Source organism: Nymphaea colorata, chromosome 8, assembly GCF_008831285.2.
Source record: "Nymphaea colorata isolate Beijing-Zhang1983 chromosome 8, ASM883128v2, whole genome shotgun sequence".
NCBI classification, from domain to species: Eukaryota; Viridiplantae; Streptophyta; class Magnoliopsida; order Nymphaeales; family Nymphaeaceae; genus Nymphaea; species Nymphaea colorata.
Genome location: NC_045145.1, coordinates 14,620,900 through 14,637,920, shown reverse-complemented (window position 1 = coordinate 14,637,920; position 17,021 = coordinate 14,620,900). Strand labels below are relative to the sequence as shown.

Below are 17,021 nucleotides of genomic sequence, written 5' to 3'. Positions count from 1 at the left end.
CACCCCACACCAAAAAAAAAAAAAAAAAACCAGTCAGACCTGTTCTAGGTCCAATATATATTGAAAAATCGGATATTTCGCATTCACCTTTTTGCAATTTTAGTTCATATTCCGGTGAAAGCCATTTGATCCGTCCTCTCGTCCTCTCGTTTCCGTTGATAGTGTTGTGTATGCAACCACACCTGTTAGTTCTGTTGTTGTTTGTCAAGTAGGCACTTCAACAGTGTGCATATGTCAAGTGCATAGTGCAGATCTGGTCATGGGTGTTTCGAATTAGCAACGTAAAAGACCATTCAAACTACTAATTTCCAGGTCTGCCTTACCATCATCAATACATACTCACAAGCATGCCAAGAACATAATCTGATCCCTAGCGTATCTTGCACAAAATGTGAGGATGTGTTGGCATTGGCCACACACCGTCACACAAAATATATTTATTAAGTATTGGTTGTCCCCATATCATTTGCTTATTTGTATATTTTTGGCTCATTAATTATCTTCATATGTAGTTAATGGGTCTAGGACTTTTTGAGCTACTGCCCCTCGTCCAAAATTTCTGGCCCTGCCACCGGTGGCCTGATCTCGATTTGTTAACTGAATAATAATATCTACGTGACATAGGCGCCTCAGTACTGTGCGTAAGAATGCATCTCCATTCATCCGTATCCCGTGGACACTTCAGCTTATCCCCGTGAGGGTCTCCTTACATACAATGAAAATTGCATGCCCACTTTCTAGAAGTATGAATATTCAACAAATCATGCTCAACTTTCAAAGGAATAACACAACTCATGCTTAGAGTATTTCACATCTATCTGCAAAACTTAGAAGTACACATCAGACATAATAAGTGCTCAGATGTTAATTTGTTCTTAAAAAACTTTATGTTTTGTTATTCCACTAAAAAACTGGGTAACTATTATTAGATATTGCTGAAATCCTGCGTGGTATGTGACAATATGAAAATGTAGAAGTAGAACAGGACAAGATTCCACTTGTTTTGAGGTTACAAGTATTTGTGGTATCTAAAACAGAACACAGCGCTTCTTCGTGCCACTGTCACACATAAGCATGTAATTTTGCTTGATGAGTAAGACAAATCATACTGCATACTATCATCACCACCACTACCATTACCTTTGCTTTCATCACAAATAAAACTCGAAGACAATGAAATGCTTCTTTGGCAAGTTTTTAATGGCGGTCACTCCCCCCTCGCAACACATCATGGTCTTCAATAACTGACAAACAAGCATAAATTTGTCAGTGATGTCGACTGTCAGCTAGCAAGAAGGCTACCAGAATGAACTCAACCAAGCAAAGTATAGCAAGTCAGCAGAAAAGAGTTACTACAGGTGCAGGGATACTTCACTTCCTTGAATTTTAGAACTGCATTGGAGCTACTTTCATGGGAAATTGACGTTGCAGCTTGCCCAGGAGATACTGTAACTGCACTACACGTTATTGGTACGAACTACAATTCCATGCTTTTCTTCTTCCTAGTTACATGCGCAAGAATGTACACGTAATCTGTGAAATTGCAGCACCGAAGGTTAACAAAAAGAAATAATATATAATCGATGAGAAGAGCCAAAAGACGATGCTTCGTCAGGCAAAAACATTTCTGATAACCACAGTAGCGGAGTTAGCGGAGCTATATCGGTCTAAGCAGGTATGGTTCCACAGCACACGGCTTGGTTAGCATGTCAAAAAGAGGTGGACATCAACTGGTGTCTCTCATTTGCAGGTGAAGGTGGAATAAAAGGTCAGATGCAGTCCTGAAGTTGGCAGAGGCCTGGTTGACGAAGCAACATCCACGCAAGCTGCTTTTCCAATGCTGGGTCGCTCAAATATCCAGAGGTATAGTAATCCGTAAGTATTAAAGAGAGACAAAAAAAAAAAAAGATTTTCGTTTTATATCTTAAAGACAAGTTGAATAACAGGCCCTCAATCGGAATTTCAACGTACTGTTATTAGCATGCTCCAGAGGGTTGCACCGTCATTGCTGTTCAGAAGAAACAAGTATTGCCTGTCTTCTAGTCTTCATCGTATCCTAGTTCACATTCTTGTTCTGGCTCCATTTCCATAGAAGGTGGGTACAAGTCGAAGCCGATGCTATAGAGAAATTCAAATGTTGAGAAATTTGCGTAATTCTGCTATTGATATCCGGCTCTTTTAAAAGCAGATGCAGAGTTTCAGAATTCGAACCTGAAAGATCAAAGCAAAGATCCGAGCAAGTCTGCTTCTTCACATAGATTTGACCATCATAAAATCATGAAAGGAGATATGCCGTATTGCAAAAGCCACCACCAATGTAATCATGCAACTTCCACTGCCACCGCACACAAGATGATGAGATTGGGCATCATGATAAAACTGTTGTCAGAGGAGGGGCTCATTTGGCTGCTGAAAGCTTCAGTGTTTTCGAACCTCTTCCAACAACCGATTCTAGAGGGGATAATCAATTAAAAAGCTGGAAGCCCCGCTCACCAAGCAAATTCTTTTCCTTCGCACTCTTCCAAAGCGTTAGCCAGAAAAATGAAAAGAGCATGGGAACTGAACCAGGAAGCCTCAAACCAAGATGGAGGTGCTTCACCTATGATGAAATATTCTATGCCACAAATAACTGCCATCCAGGTACTCACAAGTTAGCTAACAGATAGCTCAATTGTCAAGGGAATGCCTTCTTTTGTTGTTTAACTATGATTCTCGTTCATGCAGAGTCGCAGACAATCTCGTTGGCACCAGAGGATACAGAGGCCAACTCCATGATGGAAAAGTAATAGCAGTGAAAAGATTAACTAAAAACGATGGAGTAAAGAAAAAGAGGGAATTCCTTATAGAATTGGGTATAATGGGGCACTTTCATCATCGCAATACGACAAGCTTACTAGGCTGCTGCATTGAGAAGGGACTTCATCATCTGATTTTTGACTTCTGTCCTAATGGGAGCTTGGATTCCATGCTGCACGGTCAGAAAAAATTGCACTAGTTTTGCGCCTCTACACTTCCTCTTCAATGGAATTAATTTATCCTCAATAAGTGATGTTTTCAGGTAAAGACAGCCAATTGCTTGAATGGTCAGTCAGATTCAAGATCGCAGTTGGAGTTGCATGAGGACTGCAGTATCTTCATAAATGCTGCAAGCGGCGGATCATTCATTAGGATATCAAGGCATCCAATCTCCTTCTTGGACAAAGATTTTGAACCACACGTTATACTGAAGATCCAGGGCTTCAAAATTTTCCAGGGTAGCAGCATTGTTTTCTCTCATTCAACTTGATTCACGCACCCACAGATTTCTGACTTTGGATTAGCTAAGTGGCTTCCCAAGCAAAGCAATGGAGTGATCATTCAGTAACACCCGTAGAGGGAACTTTTTGGTAATTTCTGGTGCTTTTATCCAATTTCATGAGTCACCGGAGAACTGTTAATCGTACGCATGCCCAAGCATTGGCTACAGAGTTGGAGAGATTCTGCAGTCAAGGATAACGAAATGAATGGTACTGAACGAGCTTCCAAAATACTTGGGGATCATAACAATTTTTGATATCTTTGTGGATGAACAAAACCAAAGAGTCGTATCGAGGTCCAACTAACGGACCAGTTCGTGTAAACCAGAAGCTTGATCCACCCATTATAAGTTAGGCATTTGTCTGTTGTACTGAAAACCTCACTGAGAGAGAAAGGAAAAAATTTTTTGGTCTTCCACTTCTGAAGTGCTTGCTAACAGGAGAATGCAAATTAGGTTACCTGGTGGGTGACGCCCAACAACACCAAGGATTACAAATCCGTGCTCGGTTTTTCAAATGTTCTGTCGATAACGCACCAACAAGGAAGAGAATTTTGTGGTGTTTCACCTTCACAAGATTACCCATCGGTGACATGATCTGCATTCTGAAGTATTTCTGGATGAAGCTTTGCATTTATTCGACAGGACAAGTTTGAAACACCCTTTCCTTTTCTACCAAATGGCATGTTTCGAAAGCTATAAGGAAAAGTAGCCAAGTTTTACCGGTCAATTTCAATCCAACTACTCCCCACTACCTTTCTTAGTCCTCTCATCTTGATAATTCTTCTTAAAGTCTCCGCATCGTCCCATCTTCCAATTGAAGCATACAAATTCGATAGTAAAACATAATGCGCTGGTTTTTCCACCTGTAGCTTCAGAAGCATCTCTGCCACAAGTTCTGCCCGGAGAACATCTTGATTACCCTGACAAGCATTTAAGAGAGATACACAAACAGCAGGATTTGGCTCAACAGGCATACTACAAACAAGATCCCATGCTTCGTCAACATGGCCTCCACGGCCTAAAAGATCAATCAAGGACGCGAAGTGCTCTGGTCCCTGTACCACACCAAAGTTCTCCTTCATAGACCAAAAATAACGTCGGCCTTCGTCAACCATACCTGAATGGCTGCATGCACTGATAACAGAGAGGAGCGTTACAGAGTTTGGTGAAACACCAGATTCGACCATGTTCTCAAACATACACAGAGCTTCAATCCCGTCTCCATGGCTACCGTAGGCGTCGATTATGCTTGTCCAAGATATCACATTCTTCCATGGCATCCGGTCAAACACGGTCCGCGCACTCTGAATCTTACCCCCTTTTGAGTACATATCAATCAGAGCATTATTCAAAACTATATCAAACCCGAACCCACCTTTAATTACCACGCCATGGATTTCTTCTCCCCATAGCAAACAAGAAATTCCAGAGCAGGCATCAAGGAGAGTAGCCATAGTATGCCGGTTTGGTTTCAATGGTTCCTTCTCAAGACTCCTGAAAACTAAGAACGCATCTGAATATTTCTTATTATGAACAAAACCAGAGATGATGGAGTTGTACAGCACAATATCCTTCGGGCCGTCAAACTCATGAAAGACTTTGCACGCTTCATCAGGTGAACTGCATTTGCAGTAAAAATCAACCAGAGCAGTACCTAATACCAGGAGATCGAAGCTATAGCAACCACTGACAATTATATGTCCATGAATCTGCTTGCCTAGTTCAAGAGCCGATAAGCATGAACACGCTTTCAGGACACTAGAAAAAGAGAAACCATTAGCCGCAAAACCAGCCTTTTGCATTTCTTGGAAGAGGAGAACGCAGTTCTTTTCGTGTCCATTTCGAACTAAGCCCGTCAACATAGCGTTCCAACAGACCACATCCTTCACTCTAATCTCTTCAAAGACTCGCAAAGCATCATTTGTGCTGCCAAACTTGCAATACATACTGACCAAGGACGTCTTAAAAACTGTTACACACTCGCAACATTCTTTTATAGAGACTGCATGAACTTGTTTCCCAATATCTACCGTAGAACAAGCACCAAGTAACTCGGTGTATGTGCGTTCATCAAAGCGTCCAAATGACGCGTGCATTGGACGGAAGAGTGCAACAGCAGATCCAGCATCACCATGTCGACATTTGGCGCTGATTGGAGGACTGAAAGCAACAGAGCTTCGTTCAGGCGTTTGATCGAACAACCGGCACGCATGGTGGGAACGACCAGATTCACCATGGAATAGGAGTCTGCTAGGGAAGTGGGAAGGCGTGGAGAGCCCCAATTTAGTTGTGTAGCTATGGAGGATGAAGGGAAAGGATTTGAACTTGGATTGAGGGCATCTTTGAAAGAGACATGTGCAACTCCCAAAGACCATGAAATAGTGGATGACTGTGGAATCAATACTGTAGCCTGGTAAAGATTATCAATCCACCAAAAAGGCTAATTCCAGAATCTTCCGACACCAGTGCTGTAATTTTCTGTTCTTGGTCAATGATCCTCTCCCCGAGACATAGAGAGAGAGAACTAATCACTCGTAACGACGTAACCAGGGGAAACGCAGGGGGTGTTCAGACCTGGAATTGGAAAAAAAATTTTTGGAAAAAAGTTTCCTGAAATAAAGGAATAAGAAAAATCTTTTTATTCTCATTTTGATGTGTGTGTGTGAGAAATAAACTTTTAGTTTGATAATATAGAAACATGTTTCTAGATTTACACGACGTGAATTATAGGAATTAGACAAGTATCATGTTCGATATAGAATTGCTAGGTGCAGTGTCATGTTCGATGTTCTTCTAACCAAGTATTAGTAATTACCTAAATAGAAGTCCATCCTAGTTAGTCTTTCGTTATTGGGAGAGTTGCCTATTCTTCTATCGACATCGGCTCGCAGCCAGACGGTGGTGATGAAATTGGGAAAAATGCCAGGTGATGGTGCAGTGGTTGGGAGGAGTTGGAAAGGAAGAATTAGGTGGAAGAGATGGAGATAGAACGAGTGGAGGAAAAATGGACAGGAAGCGGGAGAGAAATCTGTAGCAGGGGAGGAGAGGCAGACAACGAGAAAAAAGACCAAAAAACAAAAAAAAATGAACGACGGGACAAGCGAATAGGAGTCAGAGAACGTAGGTCTTACCCTGCGGGCGACAGACCAGCGGTGGTGATCTCAGGGATTCCAGCGGTGGTGTGCTGGTAGTGGCGGCAGGGATGAGGTAGCAGGGAGAAGCAGCCACCAGAGGAGGACTCAGGCGGTTAGGCTGGGGGAGAGGAACGGGCAGTGGCGTGAAATGGTGACTACTATTCTGCGAGTGAACCGGAATGGGTTGCCAGATTTTGGGGTTCAAGCTGGGTTCTGCTGGTGGAGATGGTGAAGGCGGTGAGCAGGGGAACTGACGGGAGGACGAAACGGATGATCACCGGTGGATTTGGGGTCTCGAAGGCTGGCGGTGAAGACTGAAGAGAGGCGGAGGACGAAGATGAGAAGCGGAAGACGAGCGACGCGAAGAGGAGAAGCCTAACGAGCAAAAAAAAAAATTCCGAAAATTTTTTTCGGTAACTTTTTTCCACCCTTCACAGTGGAGTGGAAAATAATTTCTAGAAAAATATTTCTCATCCAACGGTCGAATGTTTTTCCATGTTCGATGTAATGGGGATCAACAGTGTATTTTCAGCCCAGCAAACGGGCTCTTAATTTTTTTCTTTTTAAAATGTCGGCATCAAAGAAGGGTCAGTAAGAATGTGGGTTTAGGACCCGAATTTTCCGTTAACAAATTCCGGTCCGGTATGCAGGATCCTTTAAATGATTTAATCCGACAAGAGAGCAAAAGAACCAGAGACCCATGAAGACCTTCTACCAGAAACTTCGCAGTTGACCCAATAAGTCCAGTCCTGACGAAGTCCGTCTTTATTCCCAGTCAGATACGTGAGCGAGAGAGAGATAAGGAGCTTATTAGGTCAGCTACTGGACCTCACGAAAGGCGTATACTTAAATCCCAAACATCATCAATCTCTTCGGAAATCGATAAAAATCAAGCCGGATAGCCCGGCCCAAGTTGGAATCTGGCTCGGGCCGGTCCAGGCGTCATTTTAATGATGCCCGAACTGAATTTGGTTTACTTTTAATAAAACATTTTAAAATATATTTTAAATACATATATATATATATATAATATATATATATACTTCAAATTAATTTTAAAAATTATTAAGCCTATATCCAACCCGATTAAACCTGAACCCGAGCCCAAGCTCAAGATCAGCCTGATCCCCAACCTTAATTTTTTTAAAAACGGTACGAACTTGTAGACAAGAATAACAAAATTAAGACCATGCACATTTTGCCTTCAAAACCATTTTAAGGCATGTCTACATAATAGTTCAACCTGCCGGTCAAAAAGGATTGAACAACCAGTCCACTTCCACCAAGTTATTTGCAAAAGTGTTTATTTTTGTCTTGCCATCCAGACATATGAATCAGTTTTTAAAGTTGTCACAAAATTTGGTTTTAAAAACAACCGTGTTTCTTTCTCATTCAAACTCAATCTAAAAGTCGGTACAAATGCCATTCCCCCCACCACCAACAAACCCCCACAAAAAGAAAGAAAAGAAGGAATAGCATGCCCAACGAAACCACCCATTATTACGGGACGGCTTTCCGATGTTTTCTGATTCAATCCTCTGTTCCATCTACCTATCTTTATTAAGGATATAGAAAAATGCAGCATCGAATTTCAGATCAGAAGTTCAACTATTTGCCACATCTGAGCTCCTCTGAATGGAAGACTGGAAGTTTCATGGACGGATCAACGCCCACGCTTGACATTTGTTCATGCAACCATCAAAGTTGGACGCAGATTCTTTGCGGACAACTAAAGCAAGTCTCAAGAATCAAGAATTGCTGTGTTAACGACGAAACCTGGAAGGACCAAATCCCTCCACATCTCCTAATACATCATCCAAGCTGCAAGCTTGCCAAAATACACCTTCAGTTTATCAATCAATTCCCATGCCAAAATACACCTTCAGTTTATCAATCAATTCCCACATTCGTAGCTTTATCGTCGCTCCACCGTGCAGCCAGAAGATACATGGATAATGCACTGATACTATTATTGGAAAATAAAGTAGCTATACACCAATCAATCTTTTCCATCTGCCATAACCCAGAATGAGGAAGAAAAGCAATACACATGCAGCCGAAGTGCCTCCAACGAAGGGACCAAAAATGCCATGTATATCATACAATGTACAAGGAATATTCATCCCGAATAAGCCAGCTATGAGAGTTTCAATATTAATAGCAAAAGAAGCTATGGTCAATACTAGCTGGAGCTGAATAAGTTCATTTCTCTGATTATCAAGTTGAATGTTCACATAGTCCTCTGTGTCATCGATGTATTCACGAACCTGTCAACGAAAATTAGTAAGAACTTGACAGCAGGAAGAGCTCAACGAAAAATAACAGATTGTACGGTTGAAGCTCTATTGATCCATTATCTGAGAAAGGCATAAGAAAATAAATTAAGATGTATGTCACATGGACTCGCCTGTAAGGGAGAAAAGCCTGTGTCCACTCGGTTAGGCATAGGTGTACATAAGAGACATCGCAAAATGATCTTTGCTGATTTTTTGGTTTATTTTGTAACCACTTTGTTTCTTGGTGACAAAAAATGAGATGGTACATTTCCTACCCCAACAGGTCTTGGATGTTTGTAATGGTTGCTCTCAAACTGTTCTTTTAGATGGCAGTGATTTTGTTTGCTCTTCATCTTCGAATTTCTGTGTATGACTTAGGATGTAATCCTCGACACAAAGAGACAAAGATGGGCTGTCAAGAACGTAGAGGAGGTAGGATGGGTAGTTGGTCAGGTCTAGCATGGATGGTAGATGGACTCTATTAATTTATATTTTGTGAATATGAACAATGAATATTTGTTGGCTTAAATCTTATTATTGCTATATGCATGCACACATACACAGAGGATAGACAAAAAAGTTGCCAAATTATATAGATATGTATAATGTATATATATATATATATATACACACACAATCTTGATGGTAGGGTCTATGACTAGTTTAAGCTTTCATTTTCTTGCTACTGAAATTTCGATGAGTTCTAATGGTTAGCAGGAATTAGTGACAATATTTCCCACAGTTACAGTCATTGATTTCTGTAATCTTATATAAGATTCGTTGGAAAAATATTTCACACGCAAATGACTTCCATTCAGACAAATATAAAGCAAACTACCAGCTTCTAGCATAATATGGATGAAAATGCATGGCCAGCAACTTATCTTTGTCAGGATGTCTACTCACGCATAAAAAATGGAAATAGCAAGATACAGAAAATACATCAACAGACCTGAGATATCATACAAGTGAATCAAATAAATAAAAAAGGAAGCACTATGCAGGGTTATCCCACATGGTGTCTCAATGCCAGCACGAATCATTTCAAAGTAAATCTTATCATATTTCCAACAGTCTGCTGCACGCTTGTGCTCCTAAGTCCTAATCCTAGAACATGCACATAGTGCATTATGCCCTGCCAGCCCTAATGCATCTGACTTCCGTTCTTTTTTCATTTATTGCCTATTCCTATATATGCTGAAGAGGTTGTGACCAAAAAGTACATTTATGACAATCATGGTTTCTGACAGGAAACAATTTAAGGATGCAGTTCTACCAAAAAGTACTGCTGGAAAAAAAACAATCTATGCTAATCCATCACTTAACATTTTCTTTGACAAAATAATACATGACAAAGTTTACAAAGTTATGGAAGAGTGTAGCTGTAAGCAACTTCCCAAACATAAAACTCACAGGTGGACATTTCTAGAAATCAAGAGAGAAAGGCAACTAGTCTCCATGATCAGTCATATTATAATGAGATGATGGTAGTGAAAATTTCCTTCAGTATTTAGTAGCTTCTCAATGATAGGTATTTCTACTACTTAATAAATCCGTGAAAGAAAAGTTCCCTGAAGCAAGGGGTAGAACTTACAGACAGTATTTTGTTACGTGTTCCATCAAGCTGCATAAAATAAGCTTCTAATAACATTTCAAGATCTTCCACATCATCATTATCAGAATGAGTGCTGGCAATAAAGCTTCCATTGTACTGGTTGTTTGAAATATCATGAGGCAAATCAGATGTGATCTCGAGGTTACTTGCTTTATTTGATGATTCTATCTGTTGATTTTGTCCATTCCTCCTTGTCAAGTACAAATATGCCATGTCTTCATTGTCGTCCAGAAGATGCTCCAGTTCATCCCTAACCTGACAAAAGCAGACATTTTCCAATCAAATTACAATAGCGTTAACAAATGCAGCATATGTGCATCATGAAGTTGAACGTCAAGGTGATGTGGAAAAAGACAGGCATGAAAATTATCAGTGAGCAGAAAGTGGTCCTTTTCTAAAAAGAAATAAGTCACGAAATGTGAATTTCAGACATGCTCCACTGTGACATCAAAACTTCAAAAACCAATTATAAGATGGCATTACATAAAATTCAGTGTATGACAGACACCCATGAGGACCTATACAGTGAAGCTACTTATTTGCTGTCTATATCACTTAAGTTCCCTTAGCACAAGCCTAGGGCCTGGATCCTTCACTGGTGCAGGAACCTAAACTCTCGTCTCTTTCTTTGTTTTCTTAATGTTTTAGAAGTAAAACATCAAAACAAACTTTATTTGCATTTCTTAGCCTAGGCACCACCTGGGTTCTTCTTAACTATGGTACCTAGGCACCAATAATACTTTCAGTATTTCAGCTATACGGACTTAAAAGTGATATGCCCCTATATGAAAGGTAATATGTTAACAAATGAACAAAGTAACACGTCATAAATATAACTTCTACTGAAAACACAAACCACCCATAAATCACAGCAACAAATAATCTTAAAGAGAGGTTTCCAAAAGTATGAATAATATTGGCTCTTTTGTGACAATCTTGTTATAACCTGAAAAATGCAAGATATTCAGTTCCCTTGAGCAGTGAGAACATACTTTTCCCTAAGAAATTTGAAAAGGATGCATCCCAGTATATATCCCAGTATATAACATAACAAAACTAAAAAAAACCTTTTAAACCTCACATTGCACAAGTGTTTCTGAAAACACTAGGACAGCCATGTGAGCACAGCATTTTCGTCATCCTGGTGTTCACACATACCTTGTATAGTTGAACGCACCCTGCACTTCACAGGAGGAACTTGTACGCACAGGTGTTGTTCACTAAAGCCTTACATATATAAGGCTTTTTTGTTGTGTGTAATTATAGGAGTTTTATTCTGTTCTTCTTAATTGTAACTTATTTCACAGTTTTTAGCCTTTATAATTTACGGTCTCCAAGTAGCGTGATGTATGAATTAGTGCTTTTGACTACTTGGGTATAATCAACATTTTGAGAACCACTTATCTAACCACAAGTTATTCACCACCAGGATTGCACTTATCTGAGCACAAATCTCCACGACCAGTAGCATGAAAACTAGATTAACCAGCGTACACGAGGGTAAACCGCACCATACACACATTTTTCCTAGGAATCGCTGTAAAAAACTTTTGTCCAGTTCATTGCAAAGAAATGACCAGCCCAATGCACCCATACGTAATGATGATCTGCTCTTGCAATTCCAATAACGAATGTTAAGGGCACTAAAAGCATATTTTTTTCGTAGGTAATGGACAATAACATTATTTGCATTTTATGGCACGTAAAGAGTGATGAAGACAATAAAATGTTCCACTTACTGGGAAATGTTAATCCACTGTTAGGAAGTGCATCCGAGGCACTGTTTAGAACTATAGGAGAATGCATATGAGATGACCAAAAGAAGCTGACAAGAGAAGAGAAGGAAATAAATTACCTTTTGAACCCGCGCAAGTATTCGTGTAAGATTGCTTTTCAAGCTGCGCACTCGCTCTAGATTCTTGGTACTAACGTTCCTAGCTAGTTCGTCAAGTATAGGATAAGCTTCTTTCTCCAGATCAGAAACGTTCGAATCCAAATACGTACACACAACCTCCAGCGCAATCTCAAGCACCTGAAACTCAAAAGGAAGCTCGGACTCCAAAGATTCCGCAGCCTCTGGGGTACACGGCCACTGGTCACCAGCACAAAAGGGCGTCTCATTTTCCTCTACTCCCAGAAGATGATTCTGGTAAGTGCTTCTAACAAGGAACTGCTGACGGAGTTGGTCTACGAATGGAAGAACTTCATGACTTAGAGGATCCAGCAACAGGACTTCTTCAGCAGTCACTATGGCCTTGATGAATTCCAGATTGACAACCATTGCTTTGTCTCTAGCTGCAAGTAAGATAGAAGGGCAAGCATTAGTTTTGTATTTTTTTCATGAATTTGTATCAAACTATAACAAACTTCGGGCCGACTTAAAGAGCCTGTGACGGCTAACATGATTCGCCAGACGCATCTTGGGTCTGCTTAGAGAAAACTTACCTAGAAAATCATGTTGGCGTATAAAACGTCAAAAGGAAAGCATCTAAGTGCCTGCCTCCTGATCATTGTTGAACTGCCACAGGAAAGACTAGAATGCGCTAGATAAAACGATGTTGGAGAACGTAGAAAACTCATAATCCTTTCAATTAGAGACACTAATCCATGCCCCCCTACTCCCGCCCCCCCACCCACCTTTTTAAGAAAAGAACCAACGATTAAAAGATAGTTTTCATAATTCTGTGAGAACCCAAAAGGAAAAACAAAAAGAAAAGAAGAAACTTCACAGTCAGAAGTCCCCCCCAGAGTATTCAAATCTGTGAGATTCTTTCTTTATAAAAATCATCAAAGCTTTTCTCAAACCTTGATAGAACCATCTGATTCTCCCAAACACTGCTCGCAACAGCACATTTTTATTCAACGACCAAAACTATCCTCAAAATCCCACGGCGTTCGCAACCAACGGCAAAGACGAAGCACTACCCAGGATATTGGAAGAATGCGAAAACACGGGCCCAAGAATCCTCAAGTCCCTCGCGGGGATAGCGACACGCCTCATAATCTCGCTCCTATCACACTCGATGATCTCCGACTGGCCGGCCCGGTCCAACCTCATCCAGAGCCGTGCTCCCGTCTTCTTCTTCCCTTTCCCGCCCGTCGACGCGATAACGTTGCTGCTAGGAGCCGCCGGGAGAGGCCTCTCCCTCCTCTTTGGGCCTACCTTCTGCTTCGAACCCAACGACCGGAGGAGCTTCCGTGACTTCCCCATCCTCGGCGGGCCGTCCCCGCCTCTGCTCCGCCGAAACTACGGAGGAGCTGAGGCGGAACAACGGGATGAATCAGGGCATGGCAAGGCGCGAAAGACGAAAAAGGGAAAGAAAGAAAACCCCGGGAACAGTCGGCAAAGGGAGAGCTCATCGGAATCCTCCGCCGCTGGCTCCCCTTATGTAGGACGGAGAGACGTTTTCAAGAAACAAGAACGCGGCCATCCCTAACGACCGGGAGTTGATACATATTTTATGGCGATAATACCCTTACCTTTTCCTTAAAGTCAGTAAACTTTTCCTTTATGAGGTTTAAATTTAAAGGCTAACTCAGGAATTCAAGTTCCGGAAAAAACTTAAAAGATGGTGCGGGTGGGCACTGGAGCGGGTCCCAACTGGGGACCCGCCCAGGCGGGTGGGCCGTGGCACGCCATCGGTGAGATCCCGATAAAATTGGGGTTAGTTGGACCTGAATTTCATTGAGAACTGGAGGTACCGGTCTTAATAAATCCAGATCTTATTGGCTTTCTACATGAAAACTGATACTCGGATCCAGCTAATATCATGCAACCGAAGCCAAAGGAAAGAACATTTGGTTGACATTTTCATATTGAGATCGCTAGTTGACCTGATAATTTATTGGATCTCTATCCTTCGTCATAAATCCGGAGCCCGTAAGATCCACTACAAGACAAGATTGGATCATACCCGTTGAATATTGAGATCGCTAGTTGACCTGACAAAACTTTTGTGGATACGGAGATAGCTACTTAACCTGTTAAACATTGCAAAGTTTGAGGGTGTTACAATTGGTGAACTGTATTAATAATTAGCAGTAAGAATGGTTTGGATCGACGGCGCGGTTTTTGCATGTTTAACTGGACCGAGTTCGAACCGAGGTTGACTTTTTATGCGCATCTTTGGTCATCTCAAATTCGATCTAAGCATTTCCCTTTGATCTTAGATTGGTAAACTGTAGAGTTTAGTTGACCCCTTGCTCTATCAACAAAAGTATGACATATTAGATTCATGAATTTAAGATTGTTTGACTTTACAAAGTGCAACAAGTGAATCAAACCTGATCTGGTTGCACCCTTTTAAAGGAGTAGTGACATATTCGTGTTTTCAACTAAATTAAGCATTCAGAAACTTCACGAGCTTTTCAAAAATATTGAAATTCAAAATAGACAACGATAGGATGATCTCATTTTTATTATATCTATATAGATAGGGGGTGAATCTTGCTCCGCATTTTGGCTTTTAATATTTTTCCCCAGTTCCTATCTTCTCTGGGTATCTTCGAAGCATCTTCTCTCACCAATAAGAACATGCTTACATCCTCTATAATTGCGTCAGAAAATTTCTTTTAGCCTTAAAAAAAAAAAGTTTTCGAAAACTTTTTTTTTTCTACGTTAATTATATATTTCAGGAATATTACAACTTTTGTCTATCACATATGAGAATAGTAGACCTTATCATCCTTGAGATTTAAAATTGTTCCTTTGACTTTCTCTTCTTAGACGATATTAACTTCCACAGCTGTGGTTCATAATTTTAACTGAATCTTTCATCTACCATAAAATTCTTGGCCGCCTTACCATACCCAACAGGGCATTGGTCTTCGTACCACAGTCAACGACATCAGAGAGCATGATGCATGTTGAGCATCTAACAGAAGAGGCCTTCACGGCCATCGATGGAAGTAGAGATGGCTGTATGTCTGATCTCAAACAAATCATGGCAACCATGGGCCAAAATGCCGCTCAAGAAGAGGTGAATGGTATGACGATAGAGGCAGACTTAGACGGAGATGGCTTCCTAAGCATATAAGAGTTTCTTGATCTCATTTAGAAGAAGATGGATTTGATCAGCCGCTCAAACAAATCATGGCAACCATGGGCCAAAATACCGCTCAAGAAGAGGTGAATGGTATGACGATAGAGGCAGACTTAGACGGAGATGGCTTCCTAAGCATATAAGAGTTTCTTGATCTCATTTAGAAGAAGATGGATTTGATCAGCCGCTCAAACAAATCATGGCAACCATGGGCCAAAATGCCGCTCAAGAAGAGGTGAATGGTATGACGATAGAGGCAGACTTAGACGGAGATGGCTTCCTAAGCATATAAGAGTTTCTTGATCTCATTTAGAAGAAGATGGATTTGATCAGCCGCTCAAACAAATCATGGCAACCATGGGCCAAAATACCGCTCAAGAAGAGGTGAATGGTATGACGATAGAGGCAGACTTAGACGGAGATGGCTTCCTAAGCATATAAGAGTTTCTTGATCTCATTTAGAAGAAGATGGATTTGATCAGCCGCTCAAACAAATCATGGCAACCATGGGCCAAAATGCCGCTCAAGAAGAGGTGAATGGTATGACGATAGAGGCAGACTTAGACGGAGATGGCTTCCTAAGCATATAAGAGTTTCTTGATCTCATTTAGAAGAAGATGGATTTGATCAGCAGCTCAAACAAATCATGGCAACCATGGGCCAAAATGCCGCTCAAGAAGAGGTGAATGGTATGACGATAGAGGCAGACTTAGACGGAGATGGCTTCCTAAGCATATAAGAGTTTCTTGATCTCATTTAGAAGAAGATGGATTTGATCAGCCGCTCAAACAAATCATGGCAACCATGGGCCAAAATGCCGTTCAAGAAGAGGTGAATGGTATGACGATAGAGGCAGACTTAGACGGAGATGGCTTCCTAAGCATATAAGAGTTTCTTGATCTCATTTAGAAGAAGATGGATTTGATCAGCCGCTCAAACAAATCATGGCAACCATGGGCCAAAATGCCGCTCAAGAAGAGGTGAATGGTATGACGATAGAGGCAGACTTAGACGGAGATGGCTTCCTAAGCATATAAGAGTTTCTTGATCTCATTTAGAAGAAGATGGATTTGACTCTGAAACAAAAGTAACCTGATCAGAGGAGCTGAGGTGTATGGTTTCTCAAAGTGGGTAGGAGTAGAACTGTCCCTTCAAGAGGCCATGGCCATGTATACTGCAGTAAGTGTCTGACTCAGACTCGGTTCATTTGATCTCCTGTGGGACATAGCTTCTATGAGGAATGCCTTCGTTCAGCACCTTGTGGACCTGTGGCTCTCTGAGATGTTGTGTTACCCATTTCTTTTGTATTATGTGCACCTGGAATCCAGGACATGATTTCGCTTCTGAATTTTTAAGATCGTATTCTTGTTTCATTTTATCTTCTTGAAATTTCTGGTAGTGGTGTTTTTTTTCATAAAATTTGACCAAGATGAGCGAAACAGCAGTCATTTATTCATGGGATCGAACTGTAATGTTTGGTGTTTTTTGCTGCTCTAGAACCAATTCAGGTTCAATTTCCATCTATTTAACCATTCTAGATCCGACTTACTTCCGTCTCTGTCTATATGCCCAACCCCAGTGAATACAAATTGCAAAATCAAGTTTCCAGTGTTCTAAGTTAACTAAGAATCCTCTGCAATAGCTTTCTGATATTCG

General features: G+C 41.0%; 2 protein-coding genes across 12 annotated transcripts; both read right to left on the bottom strand.

The window, feature by feature from the left end:
* Window positions 1–912: 912 nt before the first annotated feature.
* On the bottom strand, window positions 913–6,814 carry LOC116258692 (pentatricopeptide repeat-containing protein At5g66500, mitochondrial-like). Of its 10 annotated transcripts, XM_050079112.1 has the most exons (5): window positions 6,430–6,814; window positions 2,212–5,872; window positions 1,357–2,118; window positions 1,141–1,244; window positions 913–1,059 (listed from the first exon to the last, which is right to left on the bottom strand). In XM_050079112.1, the coding sequence occupies exon 2, from the start codon at window positions 5,671–5,673 to the stop codon at window positions 4,015–4,017; it is 1,659 nt and encodes a 552-aa protein (XP_049935069.1). In that variant the 5' UTR covers window positions 5,674–5,872; window positions 6,430–6,814; the 3' UTR covers window positions 913–1,059; window positions 1,141–1,244; window positions 1,357–2,118; window positions 2,212–4,014. The 10 variants fall into 10 exon arrangements, with proteins under 10 accessions (XP_049935069.1, XP_049935068.1, XP_049935067.1 ...); XM_050079111.1 differs by having other exon boundaries at window positions 1,141–2,118; XM_050079110.1 differs by having other exon boundaries at window positions 913–1,244.
* A 1,000-nt stretch (window positions 6,815–7,814) lies between these two features.
* LOC116258454 (magnesium transporter MRS2-4-like) lies at window positions 7,815–13,701 on the bottom strand. Of its 2 annotated transcripts, XR_007574044.1 has the most exons (5): window positions 13,249–13,701; window positions 12,179–12,618; window positions 10,303–10,578; window positions 8,313–8,699; window positions 7,815–8,275 (listed from the first exon to the last, which is right to left on the bottom strand). XR_007574044.1 is itself a non-coding variant. In XM_031635617.2 (4 exons), the coding sequence occupies exons 1-4, from the start codon at window positions 13,532–13,534 to the stop codon at window positions 8,421–8,423; spliced, it is 1,281 nt and encodes a 426-aa protein (XP_031491477.1). In that variant the 5' UTR covers window positions 13,535–13,701; the 3' UTR covers window positions 7,815–8,420. The 2 variants fall into 2 exon arrangements, 1 of the variants encoding a protein (XP_031491477.1); XM_031635617.2 differs by having other exon boundaries at window positions 7,815–8,699.
* Window positions 13,702–17,021: the final 3,320 nt, after the last annotated feature.

Bases quoted from the DNA above. Each gene is read 5' to 3' on its own strand.
- LOC116258454 (XM_031635617.2), bottom strand. From the start codon at position 13,534: ATGGGGAAGTCACGGAAGCTCCTCCGGTCGTTGGGTTCGAAGCAGAAG. The intron at 12,619-13,248 runs GTAGTGCTTCGT...TCTTACTTGCAG, and splicing joins GCATTCTTCCAATATCCTGG to CTAGAGACAAAGCAATGGTT. The intron at 10,579-12,178 runs GTAATTTATTTC...TGCTTTTGTCAG, and splicing joins TACTTGCGCGGGTTCAAAAG to GTTAGGGATGAACTGGAGCA.
- LOC116258692 (XM_031636009.2), bottom strand. From the start codon at position 5,673: ATGGTCTTTGGGAGTTGCACATGTCTCTTTCAAAGATGCCCTCAATCC.